Source organism: Gregarina niphandrodes (assembly GCF_000223845.1).
Source record: "Gregarina niphandrodes unplaced genomic scaffold scaffold00018, whole genome shotgun sequence".
Classification (NCBI taxonomy): Eukaryota; Apicomplexa; class Conoidasida; order Eugregarinorida; family Gregarinidae; genus Gregarina; species Gregarina niphandrodes.
The window spans coordinates 181,897-200,084 of NW_011645787.1; the positions used below are offsets into that span (position 1 = coordinate 181,897).

The following is an 18,188-nucleotide window of genomic DNA, read 5'->3' on the forward strand; positions in this document are numbered from 1 at the left end:
TCAACTGTCGGTTCTACGTCAACTGTCGGTTCTACGTCAACTGTCGGTTCTACGTCAACTGTCGGTTCTACGTCAACTGTCGGTTCTGTGGAAGCTAGTTCAACCGCCTCCGAGGTTGGCACCAGTTCATCTACGTCAACTGTCGGTTCTACGTCAACGACATCGACGATGGGTACTCGTTCCCCAGCGTCCACTGCCGGCGCTACTTCGTCTGCCTCCACCGTTAGGACTACTTCATCCACCTCCACCGCTTCTTCCACCGCATCTGCCTCCACGGTCTACTTCACTGTGCCCCCGTCGGTCTCGACTGCAGCATCCGTTTCGACTTCGACTGACGGGTCGGCAACTACGTGGCTGGACGTGGCGACGAGTACAGAGGACCCGAATCGCGTGTCCTCGACGAAGACGAAGCTGGACGACACAGAGGAGGTGTCTACGACGCCGGCCGTGACGCAGGTACCAGCGGCGCCGAGTGGAGCTCCGGACTATGTGGGCCGTTGTCCACGTGGGCGTGTGGGACGCGACTCCTCGTTGGCGCCGTGTCCTCACTTCGTGACGGTGCGCATTTGGGCTGAAAGTGAGGGAGTGCCTTTGGCACAGTTGGAATGGGCGTTGGAGTCGGTGGAGGTCGCGATGCTGTGGGACGAGGTACGGTTCGGGAGATACTACGACTTGGGTGAATTTAACGTGGTTTCTTGTCGCGACTTCAATGCAGGTGCTATGGAGAATAAGGGTCTAAATATCTTCAATGAAGCCCTGATCCGAGCCGACCCCGCCCTCACGACGGACGACCAGTACGAACGAATCCGTGGAGTCCTTGCACACGAGTACTTCCACAACTGGAGTGGCGACCGAGTGACTGTGCGCGACTGGTTCCAACTAACCCTCAAGGAAGGATTCACCGTCTTCCGCGATCAATTATTTACTCAGGACATTACCCAAGACGCGACCCACGACACGGGCTCGGACGTGAACAAAGCTTTGAATGCCGTCGGCGAGTGTCGAGCCGGCGACCTACGGAATGCGAGAGGCAGTGCTGGAGGGAGTGACGACGAAGACAGTCAGGTCGACGGCCAATGTGCTCCCGACCAGGTGCGAGACCACGTGCACGACAAAGCGCACGACCAAGGGGAGGAAGAGCGGTTAACGGGCGAGGCAAAGGAGGTGAGGTCGAAGGACCTGGGGTGGAAAGGGAGTAGTAAGATGTCTGTGAAACGGCTGCGGGATATCGAGGTCATGGAGAGTGTGCAATTCACGCAAGATGCGGGTGCGTTGTCGCACAGTATCCGGCCGAATCGTTACTCTAGTGTTGAGAACTTATATACACTCACAGTGTATGAGAAGGGGGCCGAGGTGGTGCGTATGTATGAGACGCTGATGGGTCCGCAGAGGTTCCGAAGAGGGTGCGACTTGTTCTTCCGCGACAACGACTTCACAGCGGCAACATGTGAGGACTTCAGAGACGCCATGAAGACGGCGGTGCATGGGCTGCAGGATGAAGCCAGTCTCCGGTCCGTTGCGCGGGTGACTACGGGAAAAACGACGATCGGACGGACGGCCGAGTCAAGATCGAACACGCAGACGAAGAAACGACCGAGCTTCAAACTCGTCGCAGAATTGGAAGGCGTGGAACTGGAAGGAGACGACGAGCGCCCAGATGCACAGTCAGACGCGCTGGTCACTGAAGAGGATCTGGACCAGTTCTTCTTGTGGTACAACACCTCGGGCACCCCCGTGGTTGAAGTCTTGGACGTTTTCTACGGAAACGGCACCTTCTCCATCACACTTAGCCAAGACCCAGCTGGCTCGCGCGGTAAGGGATCTTCCAGCACAACCACAATTGGGCCGAACACAGTTGGACAGAATACAGATGGCAAGACGAGTACAGCCCGGCCGGCATTGGTGATTCCGATTCGTATGGCTTTGTTCGACGCGGAGACACACGAGATGCTGATGAAGGAGAGATTGGTAGTGTTGAAGGACAAGGAGAGTCGGTTCGAGTTCCAGGTGGCTGACACAACGAAGCGCCCCGTAGTTTCTTTGCTTCGAGGATTCAGCGCTCCGGTGGTGGTGTCACCGTTCCAGTCGGATTCGGACTTGGCGTTCTTGGCGATGCACGACACAGACTACTACGTGCGACACAAGTCGACGAACCAGCTGTTGGCGAACGAGGTGAGTCGATTCCTTAATCCCGATGCTCGGTTGGGCAAGGGCAAGAAGGTCTCGCCGGCCGTATATCGAGTTTTCAAGTCCTTGGTAAAACGACTGTCGGAAGCCGGAGTCAACGAAAGAGGACTGCTCGCGGAGACTCTCTCATTACCCAAGTTGTCGCAACTTAAGAACATCCTCAAGCCTTTCGACCCACATGCTGCCTACACGGTGGTGCGAGCTATCCGTAAGGCGTTGCTTAGAGGATTCGAAAAGGAGATCAGAGACGCGTACCTGGCTTTGGAAAGAGAGGAGCCGCTCACCGTGATGCCGGGCTCGGACACTGATGCCGGTGTGTCATCGGATGCTGGTGTACTTGGCACAGCTACGTCAAGTACTACCTCAGTCAGTACGTACACGTCTACTAGTACCTACAGCTCGACGGGTACGTCTACGTCTACGAACGCGCCTACCTCTACAATTACGCCCACTTTTACTGTCGCAGGTACGATTGGGGAAGCAACTGTCCAGGTCGGTGCTGACCACAGTGTGGAGGCCAGAGGGCGTCGTAGTTTGAAGAATGCGTTACTAAGATTGCTGTTGCTGGATGAGAGCAATACGTACCTTGGTGTTCGACAGTTATTGAACAAGAAGCAGTCGAATGACGAGTCGGCAGCTATGGCTGCGTTATCGGCATCTACAAATAGCATGGATGTGCGCGTTCTCTTAAGCAACTGGCTGATGGAACATCAGGAGAATGACCTGCTCGTCGATCGTTGGCTTAGTGCTCAAATGACATGGCCAAATCGACAGTGTGCTGATCGGTATTTGACTCTTAAGCAAGTTCCGCTTTATGCTAATTCCACCACCCCTAACCGACTACGAGCACTCAGCCGCAGTTTTGCCAATAATCCTCTTGCATTCCACCAACCCATTGGATACAAACTCGTTGCTGACGAAGTACTACGCTGGGATGAATTCAATCCGAAGCTTGCCGCTGGTCTGGCAAATGCCTTTGGGGAACTTGTATTGGTTACGGATGAACTCAAGAAGGCGGGATTGCAAGAGGTCAAACGGATTCTACAGAAACCAAACCTCTCAAAGAACACAATTGAAGTCATGCAAACTATCAAGGAGAAATTAAACTAGCTGCAGGTTTCTCTAAACGAGATGTACTAATGGTTGACCCAGGAGATGTACTAATGGTTGACTCTCGAGCTGCACTGACTCTCGAGCTGCACTGACTCTCCAAGAGTTTGATCGATCGGGCGGGCTCTTGGATTGAGTTAACATTTGATTAAATAGTTAGATAGCTTTGAACCCCAAAAAAAGCCCTTTTAGAATGCGAGATAGAAGGGCGAAGGATCATTGAAAATGGGTCTGAAAGGGTTGTTGGTTAAGGTGAAAAGAGTTAATGGTGAGTTGCTGAATAGGAAGCATCATGTTGTGTCTGCCTACAAGAACTCATCTTGTATAATCTATGGTGGTGTTGGAGCTACGTTTGCCTTGCATTTCTTGGTCTTCTCGCCTAACGAGGGTTTAACAACTTTATACAAGCAACCCCATGCCTTTGGCCCGAAGAGAAGAAGCGGGCACGCTGGCGTTTATACGACCTTGCATGCTTGCGTTTTGCCATCAATATCTGTCTCGGGAACATGTTCAGCAGTGCAAGGCCTCCTGATTTTCGGAGGATGGGGAGGTCGGGATCAAGGTCCTTTATACAACGATTTCTGGTTCCTCGATTCGGCCACATTCACCTGGCATATGCCTGTATTCAAAGGAGATGTTCCTTGTACTGTAAACCTTGGTGTATTGGAACAGTGGACGGATGATAGCGTAAACGAACACGAAATCATCCACACACACGGACACACACGGACACACACGGACACACGGACACATCGTGTTGCTGCAGTTGATATTGTATCGAGGTGGAGATGGTATCCATCACAATAGTGATTTATGGGTCCTTAACACTAGAAACGGAGTTTGGCGCAAAATATGTCGCCAAGTGTCTCTTTCGGGAACCACAACAGAAGCGTGGCCCCCAGAGAGAACGGGCGTTTGTGGTTGTGTATTGCCGGGACCTGCTTTGCTGTTGGGTGGTGGATGGAACGCGAGCGGTATCCTTGATGACTGGTGGTTGTACAAGGATGAGAGGTGGGTCATGCTGACCGTCTCAGATTTAGTCGGTTGTCGAACAGGGGCCAAGCTCAAGTATCTCCCGCGCATGAAGTGTGTCTTCCTAATAGGAGGAAAGACCCCGAATGACGCCGAATGTGCCCCCCTTTTGATCGCAGATGTCGAAAAGATACTCGAGGACAACAAGACCACCGGTAAAGCAACCCCGGCGGGTAATGCAGCAACCACCGCGGGTAATGCTGCAGCCACTACCGGTACCGGTAACGCAGCCACTAGAACGGACCCCACTAGAACGGACCAGCGCCTGGGAGGAACGCACTTGGATTTCGTCAAGGTGACGTGTCTTGAGGGCTCCTTTAACGGCATTGTGGGTCATGACGTGTGTCTGGTGGACAACAAGGTGCTGGTGGTCGGCGGTGTCGATACTGTCCATAAAGAGCCCATTGGCGGTTGCAGCATCATCTCTATTGACGCCACCACGGGTTTCACTCGGTCGCCGGATCGTGACTTCATATTTACCCGTCCAATGGGCTGTTTTGACACACTTGGGTGCATCCAGTTCGCCATTGACGAGTCTCTTGCGGATGTTGAGTTCGAGTGCGGCGGGCCTGACTCAGTGATCTTGCCTGCGCACATGGTCATTCTGGCGGGCAAATCTGAGTACTTCTGCAGCTCGTTTCAAGCACTTAAAATTGCGACCGCCAAAGCGGCTACCGCAATCCAGCGGGCTGGCGTGGCCAGGACGGCGGCCCTGCGGAGTGCGCCCGATCGACGTACGGTGGGCGAGTTGTCGACCAATAGTCTGGCTACCATGGTCGCAGCACACACCAATTCGTTAGTAGCCGGTTCGGAATCATCCTATCTGCCCACACCTCATCTAGAAAGGCCTCGACGACCACGACTACAAGCTTCCCATTTCGCCACCCCGGTTTGTTTTGAGGTCTTTCTTACGCTCTTCTACTCATACCACTTGCCCACTTGTTTGCTCGTCGCCAACTCCAAAGCCAACTGGTCACAAGAGTTCCCCGAAACCGACAGACAGTCAATGGCCGTCCTCGTATGGTTCGCCATGACCCATAACTACAATAATGTTCTCAACGGCAAGCCCAACGTACCTCTACCTTTCGCTACCAAAGTTGTACACGATACCATCTCATGTCTACTTGTACTAGCACAACTAGCAGACGAATACTTGTTCGATAAACTCAGCGCTCATCTCGAAGTATACCTGGCATGCTTGGCCAACGAAAAAACCGCATTAGATCGACTATACCAAGCCTCAACCAACTTCACCATGGACAAACTCAAAGCGTACCTTGAAGATGTATATCAGAAAAAACCCACTCTCATGACCACAACTCCGCAACCAAAGTACCTCCCACCACCTCCGACCACCTCCGACCACCTACCACCTGGCTACGGTTTTAGGTCAACTTACACGACAGAATGCCCGGACTCTCCTGGGACCGGCATCTCTCCAGGCTATAGTCCTGCTGCCCTACCCCCTCTCAGAGAAAGGAACTACGGGTCAGGTCGGGACATGGGTCGACGGCCGCCTCCCCCGGTCGCTCATATGACTACTCAAACGGATTCTAGGCGTCTAAGGGAAATCCTTTTCAAGCACCGATGAACGAAGTGGATGAACGAGGTGGATGAACGAGGTGGATGAACGAGGTACTGCCCCATGTTGGAAAAGAGCGAGCGCCTAATACCACTGAGTCCGAGTCCGAGTCCTACTGAGTCCGAGTCCTACTGAGTCCGAGTCCTGCTGAATCCGAGTCCTACTGAATCCGAGTCCTACTGAATCCGAGTCCTACTGAGTCCGAGTCCTACTGAGTCCGAGTCCTACTGAGTCCCTATTAATCCCATTGAATTGCTCCGTCGTTCAGTAACGGGTCGATATCGGTGTTGAGTTTCAACTCGTACCATGGCAGCTTCATGCTCAACGATTTGGCGTGAAGGTACATTCGGTATGATCTTGCATGGGTCCGCATCATCTCTGAATAAAGCGGTTGGCCGGTAGGGGCTTGTTGGTATATCCTATTTCCATAGACCATATCTCCCAAGATGGGTGCACCAAGAAGCCAGGCGGTCATTCTCAGCTGGTGGCGTCTTCCGGTCTTTGGTCTGAAGTAAACATGAGTCACGGTTTTACCGCGATCGTTTTCAAACCATTCACCAGTTAGCTTGCCCCGTCGAATCATCTTCATATAAGTGCAAGCATGGCTAACCCCTTTTTTGGCCCCGCTCTCACCTTGTCCCTTACAGTCATCATCTTGTCCCTTACAGTCATCATCTTGTCCCTTACAGTCATCATCTTGTCCCTTACAGTCATCGCTCTTTACGTCATCTTTTGCGCCACTTTCTTTTCGGTCGCCACAGAGAACCATACGATACCCGTCCTCCTTTAAATCAAATTCAACCCTCTGCCACCCTGAGGAGGAAAGTAAAACACTGTTACCATCTGGCAGTTGAGCATCTTCTTCCGCTGGTTGACTGACCCGAGTAATATCAGGCTCACCGAGTAGAATAGCACTGTATAATTTTTCTACTTGTCTCGCTACAAATTTCTTACCAACAGCGCCACAGCTTTTCCGGTCTTTGGCCATTAATAGAATTCCTGACGTTGCGTAATCTAGTTGATGACAGAATCTCACTGGGTAACCATATCGATTTTGGAACCAAGCTGCCAAGGTAGGTTCCCCTATGTAGTTAGGCGCATCCCCTGTCCTTAAGTCGATCCTATAATCCCATGGCTTGTTAACAGCCACAAAGCGTTCGTCCTCAAAAACTATTTTCAGATGGCAATCCAGGTACTGTCTACAACAATGCAAAAACTCCCAATCATGGTTGCAGACTTCTTCCTCTGATATACCCTCACGTGCCGACACATTTTTACGACTGGAATGCATCTGCATCAATCTACACCTGACTCCCTCCAGCACCTCCTCAAGCTCCTCATTCCCCCTTTCCTCCGGATTCTCGGTTTCCTGATTCACTAATTCCTGACTCACTAATTCCTGACTCTTGGTCCTCCTTTGATTCCCCATGTGATTCCCCGTCTGATACGCGGCCTCGTTCCCAAGGTGCTCTGCACATTGACCATCTTGTGTAGTCCAAGTTCGGAACAAAATGCGTGTTACCAAATCAGTAATAGATTCCGTATCAGTATGAGCGCCGTGAGACAGTTTCCCCCACAGTAGGTAGTCTTGCACGAGTTGTATAATATCTTGTCGTGGTACGTGAGGGAAGGCTTCGGAGAGCATAGAGAATAATAATTGGCTTGAGGCCTAGGCGCCAGCGTCCAGTTACATCACCAAAATAGTCCTGCTACGCTTGCTTCTGGTGGTTGCTACTTCGGCATGGGCATGGAGTAACCCACGATGCCGTCACTCAGGTAATATTCCATTGATTATCGGCCACCGAGGCGGCACCCCAAGGCACAGACAGTCAAGTAAAGCGGCATATGAAACTGCCGCGAAGTCTGGTAAGGTAGACTTTTTGGAATGTGACGTGACTACAACTAGTGATGGCATATTGGTTTGCGCCCATTCCCCCGACTTAGGACGTGTTGGAACTCCCTCACCACGAGCGCTAAAGAAGCTAAAGGAAAAGACAACTCAAATTCTGGATCCCATTATGAACCAAGATGGAGAAACTCTAGTCAGCAGCAGTAAGAAATATAAGAGCTGTAAGATACGAAGCACACCACGGCGATCAACTTATCGAACTCCGTACGTCTTGTCAATCAAGTGATAGCTCACAGTTATGTTTTAGCTGCAATTCTAGATTGGTATATACCTGACTATCCGTGGCGAGTAATAAAGAGAGTATCCGCGGCTTGTTCTACGTTGAACCCGGAATGCAACAGCGTGCCTCGAGAGAGCCTGGCGCGTGTGCGAGATCTCATCAAACTCGCGTTCAAATACTCGACAGTGGACAAACCTGTAGGACTCTACCTGGAAATCAAACATCAAATGTGGCACGCCAGTCGTCGAGATATTGACTTGATTTACGAGTTGCTGGTGCTGCTCGAAGAATATGGAGGAGACGACCTTGAATTTCCCTTTCCAATATACCTTCAAACTTTCGAATATCCCGACCTTGTTCGGCTTCGAAAACGAGTTGGCTTTTACACAAACATTTGTCTCGTTGCGCTCTTGGACGAGACCAGTCATGTTACCCACGACCACGTCCTTCGTAAACTACCTCCCGCCGATTTTATCGAGGTGATTGGCCCCACCGAGGCCGAGGTTACTGGCCCCATCGAGGTCGAGGTTACTGCCATAGAAAAAGTTGGCGCGGTCGCCGCAGGAACCCGCATCCATGAAGACACGGTGGGACGAGAGACGGCGGGACGAAAAACGGTGGGACGAGAGACGGTGGGACGAGAGACGGTGGGACGCATCAACGGATTGGAGATGATGTCGGCAGTTTGGGTTCGGCTGAGCGGTAACTGCGAAGAGATATGTAGTGAGGACTGCCTGGGCATGGGCTACATGTCCACTGTTGTGGCTTCCGCTAGGCGGATTACGGATCAGGAATGGTACGAAAAATGTCCGTCGGAGCTGCAGCAAATCGAGTCGCGCATCTTTTACTCGTGTGCGGACGAACATGTGTGCTCCGCACACGCCGTAACCGACGACCTGGACACGTGCAGCGCCGAGATGCCTTGCGTCAACCGAGAGCAACACCTCTCTTCCTTCTGGACCACGAACGACCGACACGTTGATATCACTTGCATCGCAGACATCCTGGGTCCTGACTTGAACCTACTCCGAGCCCACCCAGACCTTGCTGAAGAGATCTCCAACAGAAATATTCAGCTGCACGCTTGGACAATCAATGATAGACAGTAAGCAACACAACACAGACCTAGCTACACACACAACCGCGCTGACCGACCGGCTGCGTCACTATGACATGGCTGCATCGCTGCACATACCTGACGACATGGACAGCTCTTCGTTTCAGGACATTGGAAGATTCGGTCGCCATGGGTTGTCAGGGAGTGTTTACTGACGACTATGAAATGGCGTACAATCATTTCCATCAATAACTGTTTTTTGTTGGGACAAGTCGTTCAGGAACGAGTGAGTCCCCGACCATCTTCGTCTCATGAGTGGCCATGAGTGGGTGGGTGTATTCGTGCCCACTTGAAGTGTGTGTGAAGTGTGTCGCACGCTTCAGGATCGATCGCGATATTTTAGGGCGCGAATTTTTTTCCCTCTGGTGGTTGAGGATGAAGATTTTGGCGGTGTGTTTTGTAGGGGCACTTGGGTGGTGGGATGGTGGACATACGTTGGTTGCAGCGGTTGCGAAGCGTTTATTGGAGCAGGGAGGTGCGAGCGATGTGATTGCGACAGTGGATAACATGTTGTTGCGTGAGGCGTCGGTCTGGGCTGATTATTCTTCGTTGCCACGTGTAGCGACGTGGGCTGACAAGATTAAGGAGACTACAAGTGAGCGCTGCGAGGGGGAGACGCGGTGCGACGGGAACGGAGTGTTTAGTAACATCCACTTCGTAGACCAGCCGATACGCTTGTACGGGCCTGATGAGCAATTTGAAGAGGCGACCTGGACGAGTTTGCAGGAGACATTGTTACATAACGTTAGTTATGTGAATGGGTATACGACCTTGAATGAGGCGATGAAGGTCGTAATCAATCCGGATGGCGGAGTTTTGGATGCGAACCGTGGGACGTTATGGTCTCAAGACCTTGCCGTTCGCCTCATTACACATCTGGTGGGTGATCTGCACCAGCCTTTGCATGGTATTGCCCTGTTTGATCCCGCCCTTTGTGGCGCCACAGATGACACAGTGCCGTGTACCCAAAATGATGCTGGTGGAAATGGTATCGGGCTAGATTGGACTAACGTTAAGAATTACAAGGCCATGGCTGATTCGATCAATCTGCACGGGCTATGGGATTCGATGTGCCAATACGCACAGTGGGATGCCACGGACCTAACGCTTGACCAGATTGATGACGAAGCTGACAAACTGATTGCAAGGTTCCCCACGCAATTCTTTAAAGATAAGAAGGTCGACCTAGGCTGGGACTGGGAGACCGGAACGGAAACCGTTCTGCACGAAGACCTGCTTATTGCCACCTCAGGCAGAGTAGAAGACCAACAAATCAAGTTTGGCGAAAACGACCACGCGAGACTGTATCCTTCTACTATGCTCGTTAGTACACCAAACAGCGACGGTAAGAAGAATCTGACTCTCGCACTTACGGACGAATACATCGACTGGTGCTCCGAACTGAGTCAGGAGAGAGTTACACTCGGCGGCTACAGACTTGCGGCCGTACTCAAACAAATCGCAGTGTCTAGACCTGATGAACTCGCGTTTGAACCCGCCAGCGCCAGCCACGCAACCAGCACCGTTGCGCTTACGGTACTAGCCCTGACCATGACCACCGTCGCGGCCCTCTAAGATAGGAAGAAGGAACCTCCCTTGGAATTCATACGAAGTCCAGGTTGCAAAGTCGACCACAAGTCGAGGTCATGGCGTTAGCCGTTCACGCGAGTTTGCCGGTGCAGCCGTGTTGAACATTTTTTGCTCATTGATTTAACCCTTTGGTTTTGACAATAACACGCTTGGCACAGTTATTAGGCGAATAACCAGCCCGTGTCAGGCCACATCTTTTCGCAGCCCGAATTCTTGTCTGTGATTTCCGGTCGAGAATTCTGGTTCCAGGAATTCCTATGCGGAACAATCATGCAGCTAGTGACGAAGACATATACAAGGTGGTCCGAGTATCAGCAGCGGCTATGACCAAGATGATCGAGCACGCGGACAAAGGAGGCGAGCAGGAGGTAATGGGTATTGTGTTTGGCAAGCATTCTCCTCAGACTTTCGAAATTATTGATGCGGTGGCGTTGCCTGTCCAGGGCACGGATACGCGAATCACTGCAGATGCCTCTACGGATGAATGGCTGGTCAACTACTCCATGCAACTGGAGCAGATGGGCTGCAAGATCTCGGCAGTCGGCTGGTACCATACTCACCCAGGGTACAAGTGCTGGCTGTCCGGTATAGACATCGACACCCAAAGGCGATACCAAACTCATATGGATCCCTGGGTAGCACTTGTGATCGATCCCACAAATCAAGACCAGATCGAAATAGGCGCGTTCAGACTAGCCGGAACCAATAAAAACTTCCCAACCTTCGTTCCAGCGCCGGGCTATGCCACTAATAGCTCTCACGGCCAAAGCAAACCTCGACAAGAAGACTGCTACTACTCCATTCCCGTTGAGCTAGTTCAGCCAGCCCAGCACTTACAAGTAACTCAAAATATAAACCTGGAAGACATCTTCCATCCCGCCGTTCCCATGGAAGCCAAGTGCGCGCTATTGAAAAAGGACATTTTGCGCAGAAGGCCAGACCTGCTCGATAGACTAAACGCAGCTACTGAGAACCACCCCGCGGATCAAGCTGTGCCAACTGCTGGCCAAACCGTTGCCGGTACCGCCAACCTTGAAATGAACCAGCAGCAGCAAAATCCGGAGTCGAAGGAAAGCGTACGGGTGGTAGCACACGCGTGTGCGATGGACCGTCCAAATGACCCGCATAAAATTGAGTAGCACACGCGTGTGCAATCATGTCGGTGACGATCGAAAGTCAGTTGAGGGAGTACTCTGCCCTATGCGATAACTGGGAACGCTCATCGCTCCATCATTTGATTAATGCATCTACGCAGCAGTTGTTGCGCAACATTGAATCACCAAAAGAGTATACGTTGGTCAATCTGTATGCTTTATGGTACCACTTGGAACGAGGCACGCTAAGAGCAGATGCTCAGTTCCACGAGAAGCTTAAAATTGTCCTGATGAACATCATCAACAACACGTCGAACGTTGAGGTGGAAGTAAGTACCGCGACGGTTATCTAACCAAGTTTTTGTTAGCATGCTTGTCGCCAATTTTTTGCATGCGTCTGTGGCGCTAGAAGAGATGACTTGAGTCTGTTGATAACAAACACTCTGCTGAAGAAAATCACGGCGATCCAAAACGGTCCTGGGAAGGAGAGTTTGGTGGGAGTGTTGTCATGTCTGGCCAACCTGCCGATCGAGACCATTCACGAGAGTTGCAAAGAGGCTGTCCTGTGTGTGGGAAGGAGCTGTTCTGCCACCAAGGTCCTACGACGGGTGTTGATTTCCTTGCTGCAGGCTGTCAAGTTGGGGGTTTTGGCTATCGAGCCTGTGATCCCAATGTTGACGAAGGGGCTAGAAAGCGATGACGAAGACACCATTCGGGTGACCCTGGAGGTTATGATAAAGCTTGCCAACCATAGGCCGATGGCGTCAGTAACTGTTCAACCAGCAACTGTTCAACCAGCAACTGTTCAAGCTGCGGACACGGCTCAGTCCACAGCAAGATCATGCCTCTTGGTGTTTGCGCCCCGAATATACAACCTTTTGGCTGACGGGAAAGCTGGAGTGGGAGTGCAGTACCACGCGATAAAGTTGTTGGAGCTTTTGGCTGGGTCCGATATGCGGGTAGGCCTCAAATGTGAGAAGCTGTTTTTCCGTATGCTTGACAGCCCCAGTAGCATTCGCTTGCTGGCCGTGGCCAATGCCTTGGCTGACATGCAGCCGTTCACAGTTCAGTGTTTCCAAGAGGTCCTCAAATTGTCGGGCAAATTGCTGATGACACACGACGCCAATATTCACACCAGCGCTCTTATGATCCTCGCCAAGATCATTTACAACGCCAACAACTTGAATGCTGCGCCTCTGGACCAAGCACTCGTTGTCAATAACAGTTGTGACCTGCTGCGTCAATACGTCCCGATTAGCAAGAGAAACATTCCGCTCGTGCACACATTTCTCCTCGTCTTGGAACAATGCTGTACCACCAGCCATTCCGCTATTGCTGCCAGGCATCAAGGCAACGATGTTGAAGGGGGCAACGACATCCGAGACAACGGAATAGCCGTTGACCCGCAATACTTCAATGCTTTGCTGACCGAATCCGGCGCCATCCGGAAGATTTCCAGGACCTGCTTCCTCAAGACTAAAAATATAGCGCTGAAACGGATGCTACTGGACTCGTTGCGCAAACAGATCCAGCAGGACACGGTAATTGGTTCGGAGCTAGTGGAAGACCTCATACAAGCCGGAGACGAAGAGCTGATGAGGCAATTTCTCGCGGAATCAACGCTACCCAACATACACTCCCTTAACAGAGTAATTTCCAGCGGTATTCTAGGCACTCATCACAGCCTCCAGTCACCAGGTAATATGGAGAACATGCAGCGGCCAAAGTGTATCCAATGGAGCCCTCAAAATAAGTTGCTCGTTGACCGAAACGTTCATCTTGCAACCGCCTTGACGAAGTGGTGTAGATTATCCGGGCAGGTTTCCGCAGAGCCCTGTTGTACAAAGTCGTCGGTACTTGAATCGACCAACGAGCTCACAGTGGAACCAATTACTGTAGGCCATCAAAACAGGATCCTGGACTTTCCTGACATATCCTTTTTCTCCTTATAAGGAACGCAAGAACACTCTAAGCCCAGGCACAGTCGCGGAGTCCCCCAAACTAGGTGGCAGCTTGCCCGAGTGGTTAAGGGGGTGGACTTGAAATCCACTGGGCTTTGCCCGCGTTGGTTCAAATCCAGCAGCTGTCGAAAAAAGGTCCGAGTTCAGGTTCGAGGTACCAAGTGATGTCCGGGGTGGTAGGCGGCAGCCCGGTGCGAAACGGAGTAGTGGTGAGTGGGAACCATCGCGCGCCATATGGTATTTAGTCATCGAAATATTCATCTGATATACTCAGCAGAGTAAAGCCGCAGACCCTCTTGGCTTTAAGTTTATTGAAGGCTACTGCCGCCTGCCGCGCGTTGAGTACAAAGTCTACCTTTCCGGCATTGTCAATGGCCTTAAGGATGGGAGGCCGTGACCTGCTCATAGGAGTTTTGCCAGCGGGAGTTCTACTCCGCTTTCGTACGGATGAGGTCATCGGTGTACACAATGTCAGATTTTTCACTATCTGCTGCATCTGCAGGACAGTAAGACAGTTTTCAAAGGAAGATAAGGGTACATACTCATTACCCATTTGAGAGCACATATCACGGTACAGATTGTATATCGAATTAATGTCCAAATTCATGTGTGATCTATTCTTATTAACTATAATCATTATACTTGCCGATATTTCTTGGTACAAAATGGGTATTTCTTGAATTGTGTCCACAACCCTCATGATATCCGTCTTGTATTCTTTCCCCAGCAGATCTTGGATTTTGGCCAATTCATTTAACGCAGTTCCCGGTCCGGAAGATTCTCCCTCGACTAGTCCGTGGTCCACCAATTTGGTGCTAGTCTTATTATACACATTAAACTGGTCATGGGTTACCGTAGATGTCGCGGATGTTGTTGCCTCAGCGAACGATGAAGATTTGGACGATTTCGTTGTCTTAAAAGTTGTTTCAGTCTCGTCCGCCCTAAATAGAAGGTCGAGGATTTGGCGGAAATCGCCTTTCTGTGATGCAATTTTCCGTATGCCGTATTGTAGTCCAGCATTATCGGTGTTAACGTTTTGGTTTATCGACTTTATTATACTAACCATTTGTTCGTAAGTATAGTGATCGAATTTAACAGAACGAATTCTCTCCACACTGTATTTACGACTAAGACATGCTATGAACCCCGGGTCATTTGTAGCACCGATCAACAGAGCATTGTGCAAGTGTGCTTCACACAAGTACAACAGCTGTCGCAAACAGTTTTCGCTGTGGTAGTAGTTCTTGGATAGACGATCCAACATATCCATTTCATCTACAAAAATTATCAGCGAACAGCCACTCTCCATTAACTCACTCAATCGTAATAAACCACTATTCCCAAGGCCACCATTCTCAGGACCACCATTCCCAATGCCACCATCGCCACCATTCTCAGGACCACCATTCTCAATGCCACCATTCTCGATGCCACCATTCCCAATGCCACCATTCTCGATGCCACCATTCTCTCCGGCGGAAATAGCTCCGGCGGAAATAGCTCCAGCTCCAGCACCAAAAGTAAAGCGGCGACTGTCGACCTTGTGTGGTCGACTAAACACCGTTTTCATTATGCTACCAACTTTGGCTGGTGTCCACACCGGTCGGTTGCCTTGACTGTACGTCGCCACTAAAGTTTCTATTATGTCCTCTAGTTTACCGGACTCACTGCGGCCGTGTACCTTGGCTGTCCTCCAGCCCCATTCGCCATATTTGGTTAAAAGACAGTCGATGGTACTCGTTTTGCCCGTACCAGTCGTACCCTCCACAATCATCACGCGACCAGAGAGGTTCCCACAGGGCCGACGACCGCGACGATTCTCCTCGACGAAACGACGTATCTCAGCCATCTCAGTCGCACGCACTTGCTCATTGAATCTCGCCACACACCCATCAACTACTGCCCCACCCAGCCTGCCCTCATCACCAGTCCCAGACACCGATTGCAGACCAGCAAACGGCGCCGCCTCCCACTTGTCCAAGCTGCTTGAAGGAAAGAACGACTCTCCCTCAGCAACCGGAGACCTCTCAGAGACAGAAGACCGCTCGTTACTCCTAACGTCTGCCCCATCCCTTTCGTCACTCCTACCGTCTGCGTCATCCCTTTCGTCACTCCTACCGTCTGCCTCACTTCCTTCCCGCTCCGAACTCCCTTGGTCAGCCGGCCCGTCGCTCTCAAACCCCGGTGTTTCGCATCCACCTTGCGCTACCCGGTCGCAGTCGCCCCCCACTGACTCACTTTCCGAGCGGTAGGAGTCGAGTCCTTTCGCGCCCAACGGATCTGGAGGGGAGTCCAGTTGGTCTGAGTCCAAGGGGGAATCTCTCAGTCTTTTGCCCGCATCAATCATCTGCCGGGTTCGCTGCCTCTTGTAGCGGGCGCCTCTGCGTCCGGCAGCGGCGGCGCTACGGACATCTCCAGAACGCACGACGCCCTTGGCCGCTTCGAACGCATGTTCCGACGATTGCTCCGTTGGCACACGCCCCGATATGGTCGGATCCGATTCCTTCTTTTCCTCCTCAGACAGCATCAGGACCAACGAATGGCTTCTATGGCCACCTAGCCCCTGGCTCAACAAGGACCCATCGTCACAAGAGGAAACCTCACTTGGCGAGGACGAATTTTCTTCGTGTATTTGTTCCCAAGGTCTGCGCCTCATCTGAGTCTTCTTTCCCACTACCGACGAAGGAGCAGTATTAGCCTTCTGATTCGACTCGTGCAATGCGGTTTGTGCCTTTGGCTGAACCGACCTGATTTGAGCCGATCTGACTTGAATCGCCCTCGTCTGAACCGACTTGTCTTGAGCCGACTTGACAGGACCGGATCGAGCGATTTTCGCCGCCGAGACCGGGGCTGCTTTGATCGGGACCGTGTCCTTTGCTGGAGAGACCTTGGCTGCGGTCTCCTTGGCTCCGGTCCGCTTGGCTACTGTCCCCCTGGCTGGGGCCGCCTTGGCTGGAGTGAACTTGGCGGGAGTGACCTTGGCTGTAGTGGCTTGGGAGGGTTTCTTCGCTTTAGCCAACTTTGTTTTGGGTAGTCCCTGGTGTTTGTCGGCGTTGCGGGAGAACGCCGTACGATCCTGTGTAGTGGCCTTTTTGGCGGGAGCAAGGTCCGCCTCCATTGCAAGTCTGGGCATCCCGTTGACCTGTCTTGCTAGTGCTGTGCCAAGTCGTCTGTTGGTGGTGTCTCTGGCGTGAGTTCTTTTGGCGTCATTCAACACCTTGGAGGCCACCTTGGATGCAGCCCTGGAGGCCGCCTTGGATGCAGCCCTGGAGGCAGCCCTGGGCGAAATAGAGCGCGATTCGTCATCGCTGTCAACCCCTAGTCCCATCGAGATTTTTCTGTAAAATGCAGCTGAATGACCGTCAGGTGCCGGAAGTGGAAGCACCGCCTCAGCACCCTCTTTCACCGGCCGTAAGTCTGTTCTAACCTCGCACAGTTATTCCCTCTGTGCAGCCGTTTCACGTAGCCGTTTCACGTAGCCGTTTCATCCGTAGCCGTTTCACGTAGCCGTTTCATCCGTAGATACTTTGGCCAGAAGGATCTGACAAGAAACCGGACTGGAAAGCGCTAAGGGCCCACTGTTTGAAGGAAGGAAGGCTGTCTATTTCTGATTGTCTGTTACTGATCAATAGGGTTACATCCATTCTTAGCGCTGAACCCAACTTACTAACTCTACAAGATCCAATTACCGGTACGACTAAGTAACCTGTGCGGGCGGTCATCCTATCATGGGCGGTCATCTTATCATGGGCGGTCATGCTATCATGGGCGGTCATGCTATCATGGGCGGTCATGCTATCATGGGCGGTCATGGGCATGGCCTCCTCTATCTTAATGGTACTCCAACTGGGGAGATTATTTTATGTTGTAGTTGTCGGTGACATTCATGGTCAGTATTTTGATCTGATAAGATTATTGGAGATCGGTGGCGATCCTGACAATGATGGTGTCCAATACCTGTTTTTGGGGGACTATGTGGATCGAGGAAGTTTTAGTATAGAAGTTTTGTTGGTCCTCTACGCGCTCAAGTTGTGTCATCCTCGAAAGATCTGGTTGCTTCGAGGGAATCATGAATGTCGACAAATGACCTCGTTCTTCAACTTTAGGGATGAGTGCGAGTACAAGTATAACCTTTCAGTATACGAGGCTTCCATGCAGAGCTTTGATTGTCTACCGCTAACAGCAGTATTGAATGATAAGTTCCTTGCTCTGCATGGAGGCATTTCTCCTCAACTCATCGATGTACCCTCTCTCACCACCTATACCCTCTCTCACCACCTATACCCTCTGTCACCTATACCCTCTCTCACCACCACCTCTCTCACTCACCACCTATACCCTCTCTTACTCACCCCCCCGTCTACCCCCCCGTCTACCCCCCCGTCT

At 51.6% G+C, this 18,188-nt stretch overlaps 9 protein-coding genes and 1 non-coding gene across 10 annotated transcripts; 8 read left to right on the plus strand and 2 right to left on the minus strand.

Moving 5' to 3' along the window:
• Nucleotides 1-633: 633 nt before the first annotated feature.
• Nucleotides 634-3,297, plus strand: GNI_093150 (aminopeptidase N; the record flags this gene model as incomplete). The annotated part of the gene is made up of 1 exon (XM_011132610.1): nt 634-3,297. The coding sequence occupies one exon, from the start codon at nt 634-636 to the stop codon at nt 3,295-3,297; it is 2,664 nt and encodes an 887-aa protein (XP_011130912.1).
• Nucleotides 3,298-4,315: 1,018 nt separating this feature from the next.
• GNI_093160 (hypothetical protein) lies at nt 4,316-5,920 on the plus strand (the record flags this gene model as incomplete). Its single annotated transcript, XM_011132611.1, has 1 exon — nt 4,316-5,920. One exon carries the CDS (start codon nt 4,316-4,318, stop codon nt 5,918-5,920), a length of 1,605 nt encoding a protein of 534 aa, XP_011130913.1.
• A 229-nt stretch (nt 5,921-6,149) lies between these two features.
• On the minus strand, nt 6,150-7,556 carry GNI_093170 (pseudouridine synthase; the record flags this gene model as incomplete). Its single annotated transcript, XM_011132612.1, has 1 exon — nt 6,150-7,556. The coding sequence occupies one exon, from the start codon at nt 7,554-7,556 to the stop codon at nt 6,150-6,152; it is 1,407 nt and encodes a 468-aa protein (XP_011130914.1).
• A 373-nt stretch (nt 7,557-7,929) lies between these two features.
• On the plus strand, nt 7,930-9,349 carry GNI_093180 (hypothetical protein; the record flags this gene model as incomplete). Its single annotated transcript, XM_011132613.1, has 3 exons — nt 7,930-7,981; nt 8,068-9,145; nt 9,265-9,349. The coding sequence occupies 3 exons, from the start codon at nt 7,930-7,932 to the stop codon at nt 9,347-9,349; spliced, it is 1,215 nt and encodes a 404-aa protein (XP_011130915.1).
• Nucleotides 9,350-9,532: 183 nt separating this feature from the next.
• Nucleotides 9,533-10,732, plus strand: GNI_093190 (s1/P1 nuclease; the record flags this gene model as incomplete). The annotated part of the gene is made up of 1 exon (XM_011132614.1): nt 9,533-10,732. One exon carries the CDS (start codon nt 9,533-9,535, stop codon nt 10,730-10,732), a length of 1,200 nt encoding a protein of 399 aa, XP_011130916.1.
• A 272-nt stretch (nt 10,733-11,004) lies between these two features.
• Nucleotides 11,005-11,886, plus strand: GNI_093200 (JAB/MPN domain protein; the record flags this gene model as incomplete). Its single annotated transcript, XM_011132615.1, has 1 exon — nt 11,005-11,886. One exon carries the CDS (start codon nt 11,005-11,007, stop codon nt 11,884-11,886), a length of 882 nt encoding a protein of 293 aa, XP_011130917.1.
• Nucleotides 11,887-11,903: 17 nt separating this feature from the next.
• Nucleotides 11,904-13,793, plus strand: GNI_093210 (hypothetical protein; the record flags this gene model as incomplete). Its single annotated transcript, XM_011132616.1, has 3 exons — nt 11,904-12,170; nt 12,210-13,569; nt 13,741-13,793. The coding sequence occupies 3 exons, from the start codon at nt 11,904-11,906 to the stop codon at nt 13,791-13,793; spliced, it is 1,680 nt and encodes a 559-aa protein (XP_011130918.1).
• A 55-nt stretch (nt 13,794-13,848) lies between these two features.
• Nucleotides 13,849-13,930, plus strand: GNI_093220. Its single transcript has one exon. It is a non-coding gene; the product is annotated as a tRNA-Ser (tRNA).
• A 113-nt stretch (nt 13,931-14,043) lies between these two features.
• GNI_093230 (hypothetical protein) lies at nt 14,044-17,130 on the minus strand (the record flags this gene model as incomplete). Its single annotated transcript, XM_011132617.1, has 1 exon — nt 14,044-17,130. The coding sequence occupies one exon, from the start codon at nt 17,128-17,130 to the stop codon at nt 14,044-14,046; it is 3,087 nt and encodes a 1,028-aa protein (XP_011130919.1).
• Nucleotides 17,131-17,147: 17 nt separating this feature from the next.
• GNI_093240 (serine/threonine-protein phosphatase) lies at nt 17,148-18,044 on the plus strand (the record flags this gene model as incomplete). The annotated part of the gene is made up of 3 exons (XM_011132618.1): nt 17,148-17,213; nt 17,325-17,493; nt 17,674-18,044. Coding segments are annotated over 3 exons (606 nt in total), but the record flags the coding sequence as incomplete, so codon positions are not given.
• Nucleotides 18,045-18,188: the final 144 nt, after the last annotated feature.